General features: G+C 34.3%; 2 protein-coding genes across 2 annotated transcripts; both read left to right on the top strand.

Moving 5' to 3' along the window:
- The first annotated feature begins 491 nt into the window (after positions 1–491).
- On the top strand, positions 492–2585 carry LOC100246507 (protein trichome birefringence-like 4). The gene is made up of 5 exons (XM_002271857.4): positions 492–1159; positions 1237–1429; positions 1561–1742; positions 1845–2003; positions 2095–2585. The coding sequence occupies exons 1-5, from the start codon at positions 648–650 to the stop codon at positions 2444–2446; spliced, it is 1398 nt and encodes a 465-aa protein (XP_002271893.1). The 5' UTR covers positions 492–647; the 3' UTR covers positions 2447–2585.
- A 440-nt stretch (positions 2586–3025) lies between these two features.
- Positions 3026–14055, top strand: LOC100243131 (AMSH-like ubiquitin thioesterase 3). The gene is made up of 14 exons (XM_003631893.4): positions 3026–3335; positions 6622–6686; positions 6816–6891; positions 7052–7249; positions 7957–8057; positions 8196–8301; positions 8398–8444; positions 8667–8991; positions 9121–9210; positions 9304–9366; positions 10359–10433; positions 11926–11988; positions 13423–13475; positions 13691–14055. Exons 1-14 carry the CDS (start codon positions 3222–3224, stop codon positions 13863–13865), a joined length of 1551 nt encoding a protein of 516 aa, XP_003631941.2. The 5' UTR covers positions 3026–3221; the 3' UTR covers positions 13866–14055.
- Positions 14056–16845: the final 2790 nt, after the last annotated feature.

Genomic DNA, 16845 nt, shown 5'->3' with positions numbered 1-16845 from the left:
TGAGAAACTTGGAGTGAATTAAAAACAAAATTATGATTAGGAATTCAAATATGAAAATTAGTTTTAACCAAAAGTTCCTTAAATAATCTTCATATTTTCAAATATTCCTTAAAATAATCTAAAAAGCTTCCTTAAAATACCTCATATTCAGCTTAAAAATTAATTATTTTTAAAAAAAGTTTTCAAAAAATATTTATAATCGACTAAATTTATCTAATATTGATTGTTACAGATAGTCAACACCTAAAGTTTGAGTCTTTTTAATTGATAGTATGCCAAAAATATTTTTTTTGAGGTATTTGTGTAATTTTATTAAAAGAATTTATATATTAAAAAAATATATTAATATGAAAGCTCAGGCAACGGTTTTTTTTTTTTTTTTTGTTTTAAAGGCCTTAATTAATTTAATGAGTAAATTCTCCTTCATAATAAAATAAATAAATTTTAATTATTAATTAAAAAAAAACCAGGAAAACATGCCCACTGTACATTTAACCCGATCCTAAAATTCCCTCGCCGAGTCCCACCACCTCCAAGGCTTCAACCGCCTCTCGTCTTTCAAACGAAGCAAAACCACCAATGCAGCATCCTCCATACAAAGCACAAAGAAACCCATTTTTCCACGGTTGGTTTCACTTTCTTCTCCAATGGCGTCTCTCAAGAACCTCTTCTCCACTCCCCTACACGCTCCAAGAACCCTTTCCTTCCCTATTTCACCCCCCAGAACCCACTTCTTTGTAGGGTCACTTCGCATTCTTTCTTTCTTCTTCTTCTTCTCAGCAACCTTCGCCGATACCTCGCCGGTCGTGGCCGCTGAAACTCTCGTTTCTCGTCTTCTCCCCACCTCAAACCGCGCCTCGCCCACCACTTTCTGCGCTCATCTCGTGTCCAACTCACATGGGACTCGCACTGAGGGCGCTTCACTCTCAGCAGTCAAAGAAACCCGGAAGAGTCCAAGAAACAGCGAGTCTGATGCAGTGGGTGACCTCAGTTCTTGTGACATCTTTGATGGTAACTGGGTTTTGGATGATTCTGAGCCGGTTTACCCACCTGGGTCTTGTCCGTACATCGACGACGCCTTCAACTGCTTCAAGAACGGCCGGCCGGATTCCGATTATCTCCGTTTCCGGTGGAAGCCACAGGGGTGCCAGATCCCAAGGTGGGAAATCGAATTCTTGATCAATTTTATGCAATATGTTACGATCTTATATATGGGTTTAAATCAATTTAATCCAGGTTTGATGGGAGGAAAATGTTGAAGATGTTGAGAGGGAAAAGGCTGATGTTCGTCGGCGACTCCTTGAATCGGAACATGTGGGAATCGCTGGTCTGTGCTTTGAGAGAGTCATTGGTGGATAAGAGCAGAGTCTTTGAAGTCTCGGGGAAGCGGGAGTTCAGAACTCAGGGGTTCTATTCGTTTAGATTCCTGGTAAGAATCCGTTTACCTGCTGAGAAAAATGTAGGATAAAGAAGAAAAATCAGAGACACAATTTTCATTATTATTAAACTAAAAAATTTGCAGTAGCTTTAACCAATGTTTATGTTCTTGCAATTCTGTAGGACTATAAATGCTCAATCGACTTCGTCAGATCACCATTCCTCGTACAAGAAACTATAAGTAGAACTCTAAGAGCGACACTCAGGCTCGACGTGATCCAAGATTCTTCCTCCAAGTACAGAGACGCTGATATAATCGTCTTCAACACAGGCCACTGGTGGACGCACCAGAAAACCTACAGAGGGTACGATCATCTACTCTGTTCTAGGTCTCCAACATTGAATTTTCATCAATGATTCCGGTTCTTTCTTCTCAGAAAAAGTTCATATTTTCTTCCCCATTTCAGCCAGAATTACTTCCAGGAGGGCAAGCATGTGTACAACAAGCTAGAAGTGACAGAAGCATACACCAAAGCCTTAAGGACATGGGCGCAATGGGTCGACGCCAACATCGACTCTAACCGCACCAGGGTGTTCTTCCGGGGATTCTCAGCTTCTCATTTCAGGTATATAATTAATCTCATTCTCTCTCCTTTCCATCGGAATTTTCATGGTGGCATACCAGTGATGGGATTGTGCTTGACGGTGGAGTTGCAGAGGTGGGCAGTGGAATTCCTGTGGGAACTGCGACGGCGAGACGCGGCCGATAACAAACGAGACCCAGCTTTCGCCATATCCATGGATGATGAGGACCCTTGAGTCAGTGATAGCAGAGATGATAACACCGGTGTTGTATCTCAACATTACGAAAATGACAGACTACAGGAAAGACGGGCATCCCTCCATCTTTCGACAGCCGGAGGCGTCAAGGAGTAACGAAATGGTTCAAGACTGCAGCCACTGGTGCCTTCCTGGGGTTCCAGACTCGTGGAACGAGCTCCTCTATGCTACCTTGCTAACATCAAGCTATGGCTCGCGGAGTAATCGCTGGATTTCAGTGAAGAATTGATCTCTATTGTATAAATTCCCTTTGATTTTCATGGTCACTGTATGTTTCCAATTTTCTAGTTTTCAACTCGTATTTTCTAACAGCCTCTTGGCAAATTTACTCCATGCATTTGGAATCCTACTTCTAATTCCAGCTTCAATTTGATTTGTTTAAACTTTAAAGTTTAAACTACCATAAAAATACACTATGAATTAGAGTATATATTATAAAAAAATATAAATCAAAATATAAAATAATGGAATCAAATTACAAATATATTTTAAAATCAAAATAATATATTTTAAAATCTTAAATTTGTTCATAGAAATTAGAAATTGCTTTGAAAATAAATTTGAATGTTTGCAATTTCTAAAGAAATAATTAAAAATGTGAAAAATATTTTGATTATTTTTTCATCGTAAGTAAAAGAATACTACTTTCGTTGAGTTGAAAAAAATTATTTTTTATATTTCAACAAATTTTTTAGAGTTATTTTTCAAGATATTTCGAGGAAAAATGTACAGACCAATTTACCAAAGTACCCTTACATACTAATCAAGTGCCACGAGTATCCTGCCCTCACCATGATGTGCTACGATATCATTGGCCCACACTTTTGAAATAAACCCCATCTCTTTTAACACCATGTCGACATAGAAGCCGAAACTCACCTTCTTATAAAAACGAAAAGCCGGAGACGATCTTTGCTTTGCAGACACGTTTTTTACGCAGCGATCTAAACTGTGGCCGGAAAGTTCATCGGAAATTGGAGGCCTCCGGGCGTTCTCCCTGAAAAATGAAGCCACTGGAGAGACCATTCAACGTTAACTCGATCACTCGGAGGGTTGATGTCGATGATCGGATTCCTCTCCGTTATTACTATAGGATCGCGGATAATCTAATCAAACAGGTGCAAATTATTTCGTCAATTTGACATCCGATGCTCTCTTTTTCTTCGTAATTGAGGTTGGAATTTTGGTTTGCCCTATGATTGATTAATGTGTGGCTGATTTCGCTGTGATAGAGCTGAATTTGTCAGTGTCGTGTTTGATTAGGGTTTTGGAGTTGGTAATGATTCATTTGTTTTCTTTCTATCTGTTCTTAGTTAGAGAATTAAGAGTGGTGATACCTCCATGCCTTATCAATTTTGGTTTTTGCCCTATGATTGAAAAAAAATTATACAACTGACAAGCTTGAATTCATTTTCTTGCTGCATCTCTCTCTCTCTCTCTCTCTCTCTCTCTCTCTCTCTATATATATATATATATATATATATATATATATCTGTCTAGGTTTTTCATTACAAACAAATTGGATGATTGTAGGTTGGTGAAAATCCGGGCAATATGTGCCTCATTTTGGATGCAAGATTTAGCTAGACTGCTGGGGTTTAGAGGAAATAAATGCAGATGAGAAGAGAAGGATAAGTGAGAAAAAAAAAAACGAATTTTGTAGCCCATACCCATATGATTCTCGAGTCCAATTGAGTTGGTTTGCAGTTAAAGACAACACATTTAAGGACAGTGGTTGTAAACTTGTAATATTCCTCTTGAGGTGTTTATACATCCAACTACGAAGATTGTAAGTGAGTCATGAGGCTACCTATTAAAACAAAAAAAATGTGAGTGAGTCATGAGGCTGCCTTTAGCATCTTGGAAGCTATCCATTTTTTTCTGATGGGTGGAGTTCTAACTATTTCTTTTCCTATGGTAGTTACCTAATTGCTTTATTTCTTTTGTTCCTTTTTTTTTTTTTTTGTTCTGTTTTAAATGATCATGTCTACTTCATTGGGTGCAGAAAATTGATTGGCAATAATATTTTCAGTGTTGTTGAAAATGGAAAATATAGGTGTAACTGTCGAAAACTTACTATTATGTATATATCATATGAGCCTCCCCACCACTTTTTTATTTTATTTTATGCAAAACACACATAATTGTATCTTATAAATTTATAATATGTAGACAATATAGGATATGTTGCCTATGATATGCCTTCTCTCTTTGTCATTCCTCTCTATTTTTCGGGTGGCACTTTTAGGTGTTCTTTGTATACTTTCTGTGTACTTTGGGAAGCTCTTTTGGCGTTTCTATTTATAATATTGCCCTTTTTATCCATAAAAAAAATGTTGCATATGATATGCCAAACTTTGATGCAAGCACCTTTACTTACCTTTTAATTATTTTTAAAGAAAAATCATAATTTAATTTTTTTCTAAAGAAGATGATCATATCAATGACTTAAAAATGTATTTTAAGGTTATAAAGGAAGAGAGAATAAACCGACATGAAAGCACTATATAGTAAAACCTTGATAAATAAATGTTTGACAAATTAATAGCCTCATTTAAATAATAGTGTCTTCTGGTTCTAACTTGGGCCCATGTACTAAATTAAATAACCTTGCTAAATGTATAATTGATGAAGTAAATAAAAAATAGCTAATCATCGTATACTTGAAACATTTTTATCTTTTTGAGCATTAAGTTTTAACAATACATCTTCTCCTTTTAGAAGGTTTTCTATCTTTTACAATTAATAATCACCTCTTTTTTAATGTCTTTAAGGCTTCTATGTATTAACTTTTGACAAAATCCATTGTTTTTGGATTTATAAGCCTTACATATACAAGTATTGTATATTCAAAACATAAAACTAGCTCTCTTTAAAATAATAAATATTCATTTATCTATAAATCAATAACCCTGTTAAGATAATAATTTCTCTTGGTCCTAAGGGTATTATTTTATAGGGGTTTTACTGTACATGATTCTTAAAGGCACACATGGTAGATAGATACATACATGTACTTATTATTCTAATGAATAACGTGTTGGTGTATTCAAGTATTTCAATGTGGATAATGGTGGATGGATGCTTTGATTAGTACATCAGTTCTTATTTCTATCCTTTTTTTTAAAAAAAAATATTTCTTTTCCTTTTTTTGGGGTATTGAAAAGTTAGAGCCTTAACTATTGCACATACATACATATATTGAAAATCTATACATGTATGGATGTATACTTGTATATAATTATAGTTAGTATATCGGTTAGGGACTTCTAGGAATTTGGAACTTTTGGGACGCACATATTCTATTAGCAAATTAGTTGGAACACGGGATAAAAAATTTAGCCCAAAGTTTAGAAAATTTAATGTGGATTTTGAAATAAATCCTTGCATTAAAATGTTGTGTTTTGCCGAAAAACTCTAGTTTCCAGCATTTGTATATGTTTAAAATTGATGAATGCCTATGTGTAAAATTGTCAGGGTAGCCCATGGATACATACCACCACATGTAGTCTACATTTACATGCCAGGACTTCCTTCTTCATAACTAATTGAAATCTCCTCATGGTGGCAAGAAAAGCACCACAGTAGACACACATTCCCATTAACTGCATTGTGGACAAATGTAAATAAAGGAAAATGGAGGCAAAAAAGGGAATTGTTTTGGCTCTCCTACAGATGTCATAGTTTGTGAAATTATTTGCATGAAAACTTTAGTGTCCAACGTTTATATGTGTAATATCGATGCCTATATTTACCTCTTTTAATCTTACTTTCATGAAATTGGTTATATATGAATTAATATTTCATTCTTGCAATTTATGTGTGATCTGATATGATTTTCCCTGTTTATTTCTCATTATATAAAATAAAACCTATAGTACTTTTTTATGATATGATATGATGCTTGATACAGAGAATAGGAGAATGATATACAGTTGATGAGTCAACAGCTGTGAAAATACAATTTATGAGTGATTCAATATGTTTTTCCTATTTATTTCTCATTATATAAAATAAACCTTAAGTGCATGATATAATATGAACAATTGTGAATGTAACATATGAAGTGTTAATTGATTAGTGACCATTCATTCTTGAACTGCTATGCTCATGTGCTGTGTATAAATCTTAGAAATGATTATAAACATTTTTCTATTTGAAGAAAAAAGGATCTTTTTTCTTATATCAGGATGTGTAATCATTTGGTCCTCACTCTAAAGTGAGTGATGACTTTTAAAGGCATATTGAGCCTTTAAGGTGCTTTATTCTTCTATATCTTCTTACATGGAAGCTTGTCAACCACATTACAGACACAGATTTAGCTTGGCACTGTAGTATCTCATACTGATGTTACCTGTTTTTGACTTAAAACCATTTTTTGTCATTGTATGTTTTTATATTCAGGCGAGTGTTTATCGAGAGGAGAAGAATCTTATAGACTTGTATATCATACTTCTTAGGTTTTCGAGGTAATGAAAGCAAAATACTGCCAACACTTCTCTCCATATTGTTAGTTTAAAATACTGCCAACACGTCTCCATGTTGATAGTTTATAGCATAAATTTCATATCTTTAATCTTTTTCCTGATTTTTCCCAGTTTGTTGTCCGAGACTATACCATTTCATCGAGACTACCAGGTTTTGCTTCCAAAAGAAAGAGCAATTTATAGGAAGGTGAGTTATGCTAGTTCTCGTGGTTTCTCTTTTTATAGGTTCAAAATAGCAGAAGAAAGAACTATCATTACGATGATATTTTGGGTGCTAGTTCTTGTAGTTTCTCCATTTCTAATTCAAAATATGGTCATAAGGCGTCTTTTGGACATTTTAATTCCAGAAATTGTTAGCTGTGCTAGATGAGCTAGAATCTTTGAAGCCTGAATTTCAACGTCAAGTGAATGAACTGAACAAAGCTCACACAGTATCTCAACAGCAGCAAATTGATGTCTTGGAAAGGACTCCATATGATTCAGAGATATCTTCACAATGGCCCCCTGTAAATAAGAAACCTTTCCCCAGCTTTGATAATAAGCAGGTGCGAACCAAACAAATTTCCTATTAACATGTTAATGGTGTGAATGGAAAATTTACTCGATGCATTGTTTAGCTCTTATTCAAAGTCCATTATGTCATTTAAAACTCGTGGTTTCTTTAAGTCCATGATTCTATTTTTAAATCATTCATTTTTCATCCAGTGTCTGGTATGTGATCAGTTTATGTATGATAAGAATTCTTAGGAAGCTTTCTTTTTATTCTTCTCATAATGTCTTGTTTTCTTCCATAGCCTCTTCCTCTTCTTCTTCCATTATTTTTTTTCATTTTTTTTTGGTTGCATCCTGTCAGCAAGGGATTTCTAGTTTATATGAAGTTCTTTTGAAGCCTTAATTAAATTCTAGGCGTCTTCCTTTTCTTCTGGTTGCAGCCACTAGCAGGGGATTTCTAGTGTATATAAAGTTCTTTTGAAGCCTTAATTAAATTCTAGCATCTTCCTCTGCTTCTGGTTGCAGCCACTAGCAGGGGATTTCTAGTTTATATAAAGTTCTTTTGAAAGTCTATGTTCATTTCTAGGCAAAATATTTTGTTTTCCATGTTTTATTGCTTTTTAATATTATTTTTTGTTTTGTTTCTCTCTCTCTCTCTCTCTCTCTCTCTCTCTATATATATATATATATATATATAGTATGTATGTATGTATATTTTTTTTGTTTTTCAATTTTATCTTATTTTTTTATTTGGCTGCAGGCAGTCAGCCGAGCACCTCAGATTTCATGGAAATATAAAAATGATCATACTCAAGTTTTATCATCAAATCCCATGCAGGTTGACAAGCAGTTTCAGAAGTTGTGAGTAATATTGTTCAATGATTCTCACCTGAACAAAATTATTGTTTAATGCTTCTTTCGCCATTCAAAGATACAAGACTGTTAACCATAGCAAGTCAATTTGGATTACAGGTCATAATTATTCTTAACATTGTACAGGTCTCTGAGTCTACCTCTTCCTAAGAAAGAGACTTTATCCAGACACTCATTTTTAGGCCCCAATGGTCTTAGGGGTCAGTGGCTGGGCCCTAGTGCGGAGATAAAGGTAACATTATTGTGTTTGCAATTATTATTTTTATTTATCTCTTTTTTTAATAAGCTGAAAACTCCATTAATTGAATAATTTTATTGTTTATTGCAGATTCAGTATCCAAGTAATACCGACTTAACTTCTACTGAAAATTTAGGGTGCGCATTTCTGATTAACTCATGTGCTCCTATTTAAATGTTCAAATCTCTACTTGTTCTGTTGTATGTGTTTTTTCATAATTTTCCACTGGATTCGAGATTCTTTTAAATTTATAACATCTAATCTGCCCTTGATACTTATTATTTCATTTGTCTTTCTAAATTGTGGCCCATGGTAACATTTTTTTTTTTTTTTTGGTTTGGTGTTACCTATGTCAATAGCACTAGTCAGGATGAACAATATGATCTTGCAACAATAAAAGATAGTGATCTGGGAGGCGATAGATCTCCTATGGAGTCAGTGCTTTCCTTGGATGATGGTAGATGGTTATGCCCTTCTGAGGAGTCACCTCAGTTTACTATTGAAGAGAGGGATGATAATTTCCCCTTGGGCAACATCAGGCAGCCTTCTCCTCCTCCTGTTCTTGCTCAAATCCAGCAGGACTGCCATCCAATTCCGCCATCAAAAGTTGCAGATCCACGACCTGGACCTGCAACTTCTCAGCATGGGATGCCTAGTTCTAATTCTTATCAACATTTGCACATTGTAAGCTACCTGTTCTAATCCTTGGAAAACAGTTGCCCTATTTGTTCTTGCCTATGGCCATTTTAACATTCTTTTTTGAATAATTATTTTAATGGATGTGATGCTAGTTTTTTCTTGCTTGCATTGCAGCCAGTTAGTATGATGGAAGATTTCTTAAGATTAGCACTGGCAAATACAAAAAAAAATTTAGAAACTTGTGGTGTTCTTGCTGGCTCACTGGTAAGAGCAATTGATTTGTTTATTATGAAAGGTTTATCTGGATTCTGGAAGTGTATGTAAGTGATTTATTCTCTATATTTCATCTGGGTGTAGAAAAACAGAGTTTTCCATATCACGACGCTTATAATCCCAAAGCAGGAATCAACTTCAGATTCTGTAAGATGACAATTCTTTACAATTAGGTTTATGCAGTTCTGTTGTATTTATTTATTTATTTATTAATTTTTTTTTGTTTCTGCATGTTTATCTTTTTTTTTTCTTTTCTTTTTTTAATTAGCCTCATCTTCCAGCCTGTTGGCTTCAGTTATGATCAGTTCTGAACAAATGAACAACTGAAAATGGCATTGTAACAAATTGGATTATGCACATGTATATGGGGCAAGTTAGGTTTTCTAGATTTAAAGAAGTGTCAAAGGAAACATATTCATGTACATAGGGCATACATGGAGAGATGAGAAATTGGATTATGAACATGTATATGGGGGAAGTTAGGTTTTCTAGATTTTAAAAGTGCCAAAGGAAACATATTCATGTACATATAGTACACTTTTCTCCTATTAGGGAGAAAAGAGAAACTATGCAGAAAAAATGAAAAAGAGGAGCCTAAAAGCCTTACCTGGTAAAACAACTCCAACTAGAAATATAATCCACTTGGGAACACCTCAAGAAACGACACATTGAGCTTGAGTGGAGGAGACTCAATCTCCACAAAAGTCCTTCTGTCCCTCTCTTTCTCAGTTGCACTAGACCACCCAATGGAAGATAATTCTCCTTTTCTCCTGTTTTTCCTGATAGTTCAACCATGCCATCTAAGAAGCACTTCTATTAAGGACCAAGAAAATGCCCAAGAAATCTGAAATAAAAGATAATACCAGATATCACAATTCTGAAGCAACTGGGTGGCAATCCAAATGGGTAGTGCATGGGATTTTTCAGCAGTGTATAAAGTCTTGGTGTTTCTAAATACCATCAAATTATGTTTTGGAATACAAGATTCACTATTTCCCTATCAATAGATGGTCTAATGGATAACACTGCAATTTGACTTTAATATCTCATTAATTTCAGGATATGACCTTTAATTATTTTTTTCATTTGTATTTGGCTACCAATAGTGCTACAATGCTGAAGCATTTTTTTTTTTTCAGTGTCAAACGTTGAATGAAGAAGAAATATTTGAGGTCCAGGACAAATTGTCCCTTTTTCCTCTTGGATGGATTCATGTAAGTGTTTTGATAGCCTTGATGGTTTCTGTATATTAATTGTTGTGCTTATTCTAGCTGTAGCTTATTATTTTGGTTCCCTTGTTATGTTCCAATCTGAGCCTCGACTAAAACTGAAATAATAATGATAATAAATAAATAAATATCTGCTTTACACCCAAGCAGAAAGCTTTTATCTTTGTAGTTGGTAATTTTATTTATTTAATTTGATATATTCTAGTCTCTGCACGGTGCACTATTAACTTGTCTCAGTATCCTTGATTGGTCCTACAGATTCAAACAGTAATGGCGGCCTTTCTGGATATGAAGTAGTATTAAAATTTTATCACATTTAGAAATCCATTTCTGCTTATTGAATTGGTTTGTTTTGTTGGTTCCATAAAAGCTCAAAAGAATTTCTTGCATCAGTAATGCAGCAATGGATGCCAATCTGACTGAAAAGAAACTGAAATTCCAAAGGAAAAAAGAGGATCTGGTGGATTGAAATCTCCCACCAGGCAATGGTTTCCATAATAGCAACAGAAATAATCTTGAAAATATCCATTCAGTAGGATAAAAATTAACACCTTCTCTCCCTCCCTCTCTTCTCCTTTGTCTGTTTGCCTCCCCTTTTAGTGCTTTTGAGCTACAGAATGAGAAGTGTCATAAGTGCTGAAGTAAGTATCCAATCACGACTTTTAACTTAGTTGTGTTAAAAAAATTCAACCTGGCCCAACTTGGCCATTGGGTGGTTTGGGCAAGTTGTTTTATAATGGACTTGGATTTTGAGGTGTCAGGAAACCTCACCAACAGGAATTTGGCTGGTCTTCTAACACAATAAAGCAAGAGCAAAACATGAATCCCACCCCATTTTCTTTAAAAACACAGCAAGCTTTGTTATTTGGCTACCCCAACTTTGAAGACTCAAAAGCTCCAAACTCTAATGCATCTCCATGCCTCTAAAATGCTCAATGGCTTGATCTTCTCTCAGCCTTCCAACTTCTTTATTTCCCTTTTCTTATATGTTGAACTTAGATGTTTCTAGTTGCTTGCTTTTTCGTACATCAAAGAGCCATTCCTCCAATGGTTCCATTATTTCCTCTTCTGAGCAGCTATATATTATCATATTATCACTGATTAGCCAGATGTCAGTAGGACAACCTTCCTTATGGCAATTTTCTTATCGTGTCATATCTTGAATTCGATCCTATTGTTTCCTATTTTTCTTGCCTATGCATAGTAAGCTGACATGCTGTGCTGCTGCATTGTTACTATTGGAACCTTCACTATGAGTTAAGATAATTATGACTAATGAAAAAAGGGTGCTTTAAAGCCCAAATTTTGATATCTGACAAACTTACTTAATGGACAATTTAAGTTTAGAGATTACATAATTGACACAGTATTTTTCTTTTACCATCCATGGTTTACTTATGGGCATAATTTCTTTTATAAGCAGCTGTCTCATTCTACTCATCATTTAAACATTCTTTCATTATCATTTTGATTTCAGACGCACCCATCACAGACCTGTTTCATGTCATCAGTTGATCTGCACACACATTATTCATATCAGGTAATCGACAATACTTTCTGATTATCATTTCCTGAAAATGTATAGATTCTAAAGTTTTAATTGTTTGAACCCAAAATTAGACCTCACCCTTATCTAGTTTAAGAAGTCTGCAGAAGAGAGCAAGGTCTTATTTGGCAACTATTTTCAAGAATAGTTTTTTGTTCTTCAAAAAAATAAAGGGAAAACATGTTTGCCAATCGGAAAACTGTTTTATGTTTTCAGAGTCTTTTAGTTATTTTTAATTGTTTTCACTTGTTTTTTGGGGGGTCATTTTAAAAAATAATAATACAAACATGGAAAATGATTAAAAATAAAGCACTAGATACAAAAACTATTTTAAAACATTAAAAATAAGTTAAAAACATTTCAAGTTTTCAAATGAACTTTTGTTCTACAAAACATTATAGAGTGGTTCTCAAAAATTGTTTTTCAGATTCATTCTCAAAAACTGTTACCAAATAAGGCTTAAAGATTCCATTTTCTTATGGTGCCTGTTTGTTTTTAGGAATTATTAAAATTTTCTTTGTTCATTAGTTTTTTGGATAACTTTTATCCTTTACACACACATGGGCACTGACTTAAGCAAAATACTTTATATGTTTAATATTGTAAATTCACTACAAACGCATAAAAATGTGTTCCATTGTTGTTTTTAGAGGACATTTTTTAGTTGTTTTTAGTTGTTTTTTGAGGGTTGTTTTAAAAAATAACTATACAAATATGGAGAATGATTGAAAATAAAGCACTAGATATAAAAACTATTTAAAAAATATATTTAAAAACATTAAAAATAGGTTAAAAACATCTAGGTTCCTAAATAAACTTTTGTTTTACAAAATATTAGAGAGTAGTTTTTAAAAACTGTTTTTCAAAGCATTTACCAAATAGGGCCTAAATATTCCATTTTTTTATGGTGCCTTTTTGTTTTTTATTAAAATTATTTTCTTTGTTTATTAGTTTTTTGATAACTTTTATCCTTTACACGCACATAGGCACTAACTTAAGCAAAATAGTTTAAATGTTTATTATTGTAAATTTACTGCAAACACATAAAAATTTGTTCCATATCTAACATGTCATAGTGGTGCCAGGATACAAGATTCGTTTTTTTATTATTAAGATATAGTTGACTGAATATTTCCTGCTAAATAGCCAGTTCCATTTTCGGGTATTAGAGGACTAAAATTGAAATGATTTATTTCCTAATTGGTTTAATTTTCCCCAGCGGTGTCCAATTATTCCCCATTATAATTGGGTTTTGCCCTTTTGACGCTTACTAATTTAATTTCTTTACCTTTCCTTTTCCTCCACCCTTCCAGGGGAGGGGGGAGGCAATCTCCACAGGGGTCGCTTGTTCTGCGTACTCCAATGACATGCTGTTCTATAATTTATTTTGCTTTTCACTAAATGATTTTATTTGTGGTTTCTCCTTAGATCATGCTACCAGAAGCAATTGCAATTGTTATGGCCCCCACGGATACATCCAGGTAGATTTTCTTTTCTCATCAAAGGCTCTCACATTATCCAATCCATGTAAAGGAACAAGATTTGGCTAGTATTGTTTATCATTTGGAATGACAAATAACCTCAAGTTGGGAAGCAATTCAAGTTTCCTCTTGTGTGTGTGTTTTTCTTTTATTTTTTGTGCGCCTGTGTGTGTGTGACAACTGATTTATGGTATGTATCTCCTATGCTATTGCAGTCCACATGGCATATTTCATCTATCCGATCCAGCTGGTGTGTCTGTGATTCGAAATTGTCAACAGCGTGGGTTTCATCCTCATGAGGAGTGTCCAGATGGAAGCCCAATTTATGAACACTGTTCACATGTCTACATGAACCCCAAATTGAAGTTTGATGTGGTTGATCTTCGCTAGGGCTTTGATTTCATTACCATATGGGCTATTGGAGGAAACATTTTCAGGCAGAAGTGGAAAAATCAGAAATTGTAAAGCTCGTGTAAATTTAATCGGTTGCTTGAGTTTTAAATTTGATGAAAATAGAGCTCATTCATTTGTTTTATATCATCAAATAGAAAATACCAAAAGCAGTCTTCTTCTTTGGTGAGTCCTCCAGGTACTACTCCCATGTCGATAACTGCTGCAAGTAAAAATCCCTCAAATACACGCTACCAGACTATCATACACAAGTTTTTGTATTATTACACGTAGAACATCTTTACAACATATACTTACTATGGTTCAAAGACCGGATTTTAGTTTATGCATGCCTACTAGTAAAATATATGCAGAGTCGTATGATATGTCCAAAAGTAAGGTTTGTTTCCTCAACCTCCTGACACTAGAGGTAGGTGTTTGGGAAAGTTGTGTTTATAGGCTGTTATATGGGAAATATATGGTTTTGGAAACCCACATAATTGAAATATGAGATTTGCCATGTTTCATGCACTATTTATTGTTCATATTTACATTTTTAAAATTACCTTTTAAGTTTTCTTGTCAGTAAGCAAAAAAAAGCAATTTTTTTTTGTTTTCCTTGGGGATTTTGCATGGATTTTCTCGGAAATCAAATGAGGATGAATTTTCCCAAAAATTGAATGGGGGCGGTGGAAGCAAAAAAAATCCCCATTTGATCCCCAAGAAAATCGATCCCCCATTCGATTTTTGGGAAAATTTATCCTTGAGAAAATCCATGCAAAACCCCAAGGAAAACCAAAAAGATTGCTTTTTTTTTGCTCCCTGATCTGTTCTTGCCGTTGTCGCCCCCATTCAATTTCTGGGAAAATTCATCCTCGTTCGATTTCCGAGAAAATCCATGCAAAACCCCCAAGGAAAATCGAAAAAATTGTTTTTTTTTTTTTTTTGCTCCCTGATCTGTTCTTGCCGCCGTCGCCCCCATTCGATTTTCGGGAAAATTCATCCTCGTTCGATTTCCGAGAAAATCCATGCAAAACCCCCAAGGAAAACAAAAAAAAAAAATTTGTTTTTTTTTTTTGCTTGCTGATAAGGAGACCTAAAGGGTAATTTCGAAAATGTAAATAGTGTATAAAACATATAATATTTTTCTCATTATTAGACAGATTTTATATTTCAATTATATGGGTTTTCAAAACCATATATTTCTCATATAACATCCTATAAACACAACTTTCCCCAGGTGTTCCCATGTTCTGATTCATGACAAGAATTGTACGGAGACCATGCTAACCAGCTAGTCCCCCGGCAATTGAAGTGCCTTAGGGCATTGGTCTACACCTTTACTCATTCTTTACTTGATTCAACTCTGGACTGGTTCAAAGGTTACTTTTGTTTACCATACTAGGTTTGTTAGTGCAGAAGAGAAATGGTGGTTGAGGTCTTTAAATTAGTTAATAGACGCTGCAGACATTCATAATTGAGTCAGCATCTCTGTTTCAGCAACATGGACCATTTCTGCTGTCTTAACTACAAGAGTAGTTAATGAGGGTACAGATGTCTGCCGCCACCCACAAAGTGGAAAGAGCCTGCAAAGAATCATCAAAAATATATATTGGGTTCCATCTTAGGATATGCGTTATACCATATGTTCCTCAATACCCTACTATTAGTATACTCAATATTGCATTACATTCATGAGTTTTCACTTCTCACTGCCTACACAACCTTTTCACAATCTGCCAAACCCCCAACCTTATAGAAAATAGTCCCCGTCAAAGCCACTATTATGATGGCAACTTGCAGATCCGAAAAGGATGGAGAATAATGGTTTTTTTTTTTTTTTTTTTGTCTTATCTTTTTTGCCTGATATTAGTGACGAAGGTAATGGCCCTGATGGGTGATTGGCAGTCGCTTTTGTAGGAGCTGGGTGCCCTATTGAGGTTTTTAGTTGGTTGGAGCAAAAGAGAATATTTATATTTATATTTTTTAATTAGATTGGGGCGTAGATTTGGAAATAAGGTAGTGGAATGGGTGAGACATGGGCAGCGGACTGTACCTTTTCTATTCAATCTCCATTAATTTTGAAGTTACAGGTGGCAGCATGACTACATTTCTGAATTCAGATTAAAGTTTCATGTTGGGCTTTAATCAGCCTCAAAAATCAAAGGTCGACAATGGCTCTACCAGTTGTAATTGTAGCCATCATACGTCCCTTCTTAAGATTTTACTCCCCCATGGCTAGCCAGCAGTAATGTACAGTGACACTGAATGCATGGTTGTAATGGTTTAACAACCGTGCATGTGATTCTATTGAATGTTCACTAAGGACGATGATGACATTTCGGTTATGTTTGGTTCTCGGAAAGTATAAAGGAAAGAAAAAAAATGCTAAGGAAAATGATTTTTTCATGTTTGGTTGTCCTATGAAAAATATCAAAGAAAATCAAATATAATTAAAACTAATTAAAAACTTATATATTTTTAAATTATTTAATCTTTATATTGATGAGTTAAAATAAATAAAATGAGTTTAAAGTAACAAAAAAAAATAATTTATCAACTTTTAATCTATTTTTTTATTTTCCTTCATTTTTTTTTTCCTTCTACTTTTCCTTTGTATTTTCTTTTCCTCACATTTTCCCTCAAATTTTCCGGGAACCAAACATAGCCTTCGAGTAAATGGTCCCAAGATTTAAATCTAAATCTTAATTTACATTCAGACTCTCCTATGTTAAGTCGTCTGTCGAAAGCAGTTTGGCTGGTTTATTAGAATTTACGACACTTGACTTATGTACGACTGTCTCTGGAAATATTTAAAAGAAATATATACCTTATATAATTATGATTTTTTGAAAGGAAAATGAAAATCTTGCACTCTGAATTTTCAAAAATAAAATTATTATAATCATAGGAAAATGGATGTAAGGTTGAATAGGGCTGCAACTTATGATGCAGGCTAGGCTAGGTTTAGAAAAATATC

The sequence above is a fragment of the Vitis vinifera genome, chromosome 5, assembly GCF_030704535.1.
Source record: "Vitis vinifera cultivar Pinot Noir 40024 chromosome 5, ASM3070453v1".
NCBI classification, from domain to species: Eukaryota; Viridiplantae; Streptophyta; class Magnoliopsida; order Vitales; family Vitaceae; genus Vitis; species Vitis vinifera.
The sequence above is the reverse complement of the archived record's forward strand: the minus strand, read 5'-3'. Positions and strand labels throughout refer to the sequence as shown.